The 2,913-nt window shown below is 36.6% G+C and overlaps 1 protein-coding gene across 1 annotated transcript in view; it reads right to left on the bottom strand.

Annotated features, from left to right (window-relative positions):
- Positions 1 to 2,125: 2,125 nt before the first annotated feature.
- SYT16 (synaptotagmin XVI) overlaps positions 2,126 to 2,913 on the bottom strand; it is a 49,281-nt gene continuing 48,493 nt past the window's right edge. The window contains exon 5 of the mRNA XM_008582289.1: positions 2,126 to 2,877. Within this exon, the coding sequence (XP_008580511.1) occupies positions 2,564 to 2,877 (314 nt within the window). The 3' untranslated portion in view covers positions 2,126 to 2,563. The remainder of the gene's footprint in view (positions 2,878 to 2,913) is intronic.

Raw genomic sequence — 2,913 nt, forward strand, 5'->3', positions numbered from 1 at the left:
TGTACCACCAACAGTAAAATTATGAAAATAAAAATGCTTTTCGGGAACCCCTTCCCTTAAAATGCTGTATATTCCTGTAAACTATATTATAAGCACACTGCTGGAAAGGAGATCAAGCACACAAGGATATCTTCACTGTACCAGTAGAAAACCTTAAAAATGGGTGGGTCAAGGAAGCAGAAAATGAAGTATAAGTGATTTGGGGGCACCATAAAACAAGGGATGCAGACATATGTAGAGCAAAAAAAAATATGAGGGGGGGAAATCCAGGACTGTGTGTGTAATATATACAGATTTTTTCCAAATGTAAATTTTAAACTGAATGCTGCTATTATGTCACTGCATAAAGGAAAGCATAATGAGGCTGCTCTACTTCCCTTTAAACACAAGGCATAAAGAGAGTAAGGGATGTGAAAAGCCAATCCTTTGTGCTGCTGCTTAATCAATTGCACTCAGTTCTACTCAATGACTTAGCCACACTGCAAATACCACTCAGCAGTTAATGGATATGATGCTGGAAAAGCACTCTGAGGTCTTCCAAAGCAAGGTAGGGTAAAAACCCAAAGGAGCATGGTTTTATGACTTATTCACAGTAACAGAGCAGCAGTATATATGAAACTCCCATGTTCTGAAAAGGAATTAAGATATTCATCTATTTTGCAAATTCTGATTCTTCCATATGAAAGCATTTCTTTCAAAAAGATTGAACCTTGAAATCATAGTAGAGTGATCCCATGCCCTAGTCTGGTCTTGTCAGGATAACCATTACACACTGTAAAGAATAAATATGTTCTTCAAGTGTTACAGCCTACGCTTACAATCTGTCAAAATGTAGAGCTGAAGAGGAGTTATGTGTTTTTAACTGTATAAAGACATCAGTAGCTATCACTCTTCCCACAGACAGGGAAAAGTCAACAATGAAACCTAAAAGCTAAAAATTAGTGACTGAGCAATTGCTCAGAAGAGCTGCACATGGGGCACAGGGTTAAATGTACGCACATTCCTCCCCGCCCCCCCCCATTTTTTTTTTATTACTGCTAATTTAAAGTAATTGAAATTAAGGGCTCAGATCTAAGAATAAAGAAAATAAGCATGCACTGCATAAATATGTAAAAGTCAGTAGCTATCACTCTTCCCACAGACAGGGAAAAGTCAACAATGAAACCTAAAAGCTAAAAATTAGTGACTGAGCAATTGCTCAGAAGAGCTGCACATGGGGCACAGGGTTAAATGTACGCACATTCCTCCCCGCCCCCCCCCCCATTTTTTTTTTATTACTGCTAATTTAAAGTAATTGAAATTAAGAGCTCAGATCTAAGAATAAAGAAAATAAGCATGCACTGCATAAATATGTAAAAGTTAGTCATAAGTAAAATTCCATGCTCATAACCATACTGTATCAGTGTTCTGAATGGCACGTGCCCAGAAGGCAAGTAGTGACTAATAGGTGTTGCTGCAAATGCCATGAAAAATGACAGTTATAGGCACTTCAAATGCTCAGAGAAAAATTTAGTGTCATTCTGTATACACTGAAAATATTTCTTCATTCACAGATGTTATGTTCACTTCTAAGGATCAATCAAATCAATATGTATTAAAGACCCATTGTGTGCAATTTACTATACTGTACTAGTGGAAAATACTACATAAAATATAGAGCATGGTTCACGTGTAGGAGTACATTAAAAACATGGGTATGAGTATATATAATTGAATATAGAAAAAGTATAATCCAAAAGAACACCAAATTCAGAAAAATCAATAAATCCATGACTTAAATAGGTTTTTTGGTTTTCTTCTCATTCTGTGAGAATTTATTAGGTGAGAAATAGAGCATAAAAACTTTGAAAATTACAAGTTTGAAATCTTGCATACTGAAAAGGAGACAAGACGTCTTACAATAGCTTTTGAACTCTTTTCTAGCTTCGAAATGATTCATCTAACCAAATCTCAGAAATCACAGTAGATAAGTGAGATAAAAGAATTAATACAAATTTGTTTTATAAGTGCAAGTTTATAACATTTACTTGTTACGTAAATAGTTTTTTTTTTTTTTAGATAAAGAGAAAAATGTGAAATAATAGATAAAGGATTAGAGTTACATTCTATGAGTCTCAACATCTGATTCATTTCTGTATTTTGGAGTTTATTGCACCATATTAAGAAAATTCTGATTCATACACCTAAGTAGTTGCAAACAGTGACATTTATCATCTCCCTTGCAATCCCAGGTTACTCTTCAAGAAATAGAGATAGCAAGAGAAGCTTTATCCCATAGTCTGAACCAAAACTCAATTTACTAGCAAAAATTAACTCATCATCACCAGTCTTAACTATTTCCATACAGTATACTTGACTGTGCATGTGGATTTTTTTAATTACAATATTTAAATCCAAATCAAGCCTTGGAGAAACCCAAAGCACTCACTCAGAATCCCCTAGGGGTTAGTAGAATCTCTATTTGAAAGCCTGAAAGGGTTTCCAGGATGCACTGACTTGGTGTCAGTAGACAGCCACAAAGGTGACCAAGGCGGACATATCATGCAAACACCAGTTGGCAAACCTAGGATTCCAGCAAAGTGTGCCATCTGCAGATCTGCTGGCCTTTGGTTTCCTTCATTTCCTCCCAATGATCTTGTTCCTCCTCTCCACTGCTGTTTTGGCCCAGAGCAATCCAGCCAATCATCTCTTTACGCTTCATAGTACGCCTGTTATAAATGGAAATCATCAACGTGACATCAGAGAGCTGAAAGAGGGCCACCTGGAAAACAAAAGTCTCCTTATAGACAGGATTGGGCTGACCACGTCGAATGGACGTCTTGCAGCGGGACATCTCTTGGCCCACAGAATTGAGGAGAAAGAGTTTTCCGTATGTATCTGAGACAAAAAAAAAAAAAAAAAAAAAAGGGGGGG

This window comes from Galeopterus variegatus, unplaced genomic scaffold, assembly GCF_000696425.1.
Source record: "Galeopterus variegatus unplaced genomic scaffold, G_variegatus-3.0.2 Scaffold2558, whole genome shotgun sequence".
NCBI lineage: Eukaryota > Metazoa > Chordata > Mammalia > Dermoptera > Cynocephalidae > Galeopterus > Galeopterus variegatus.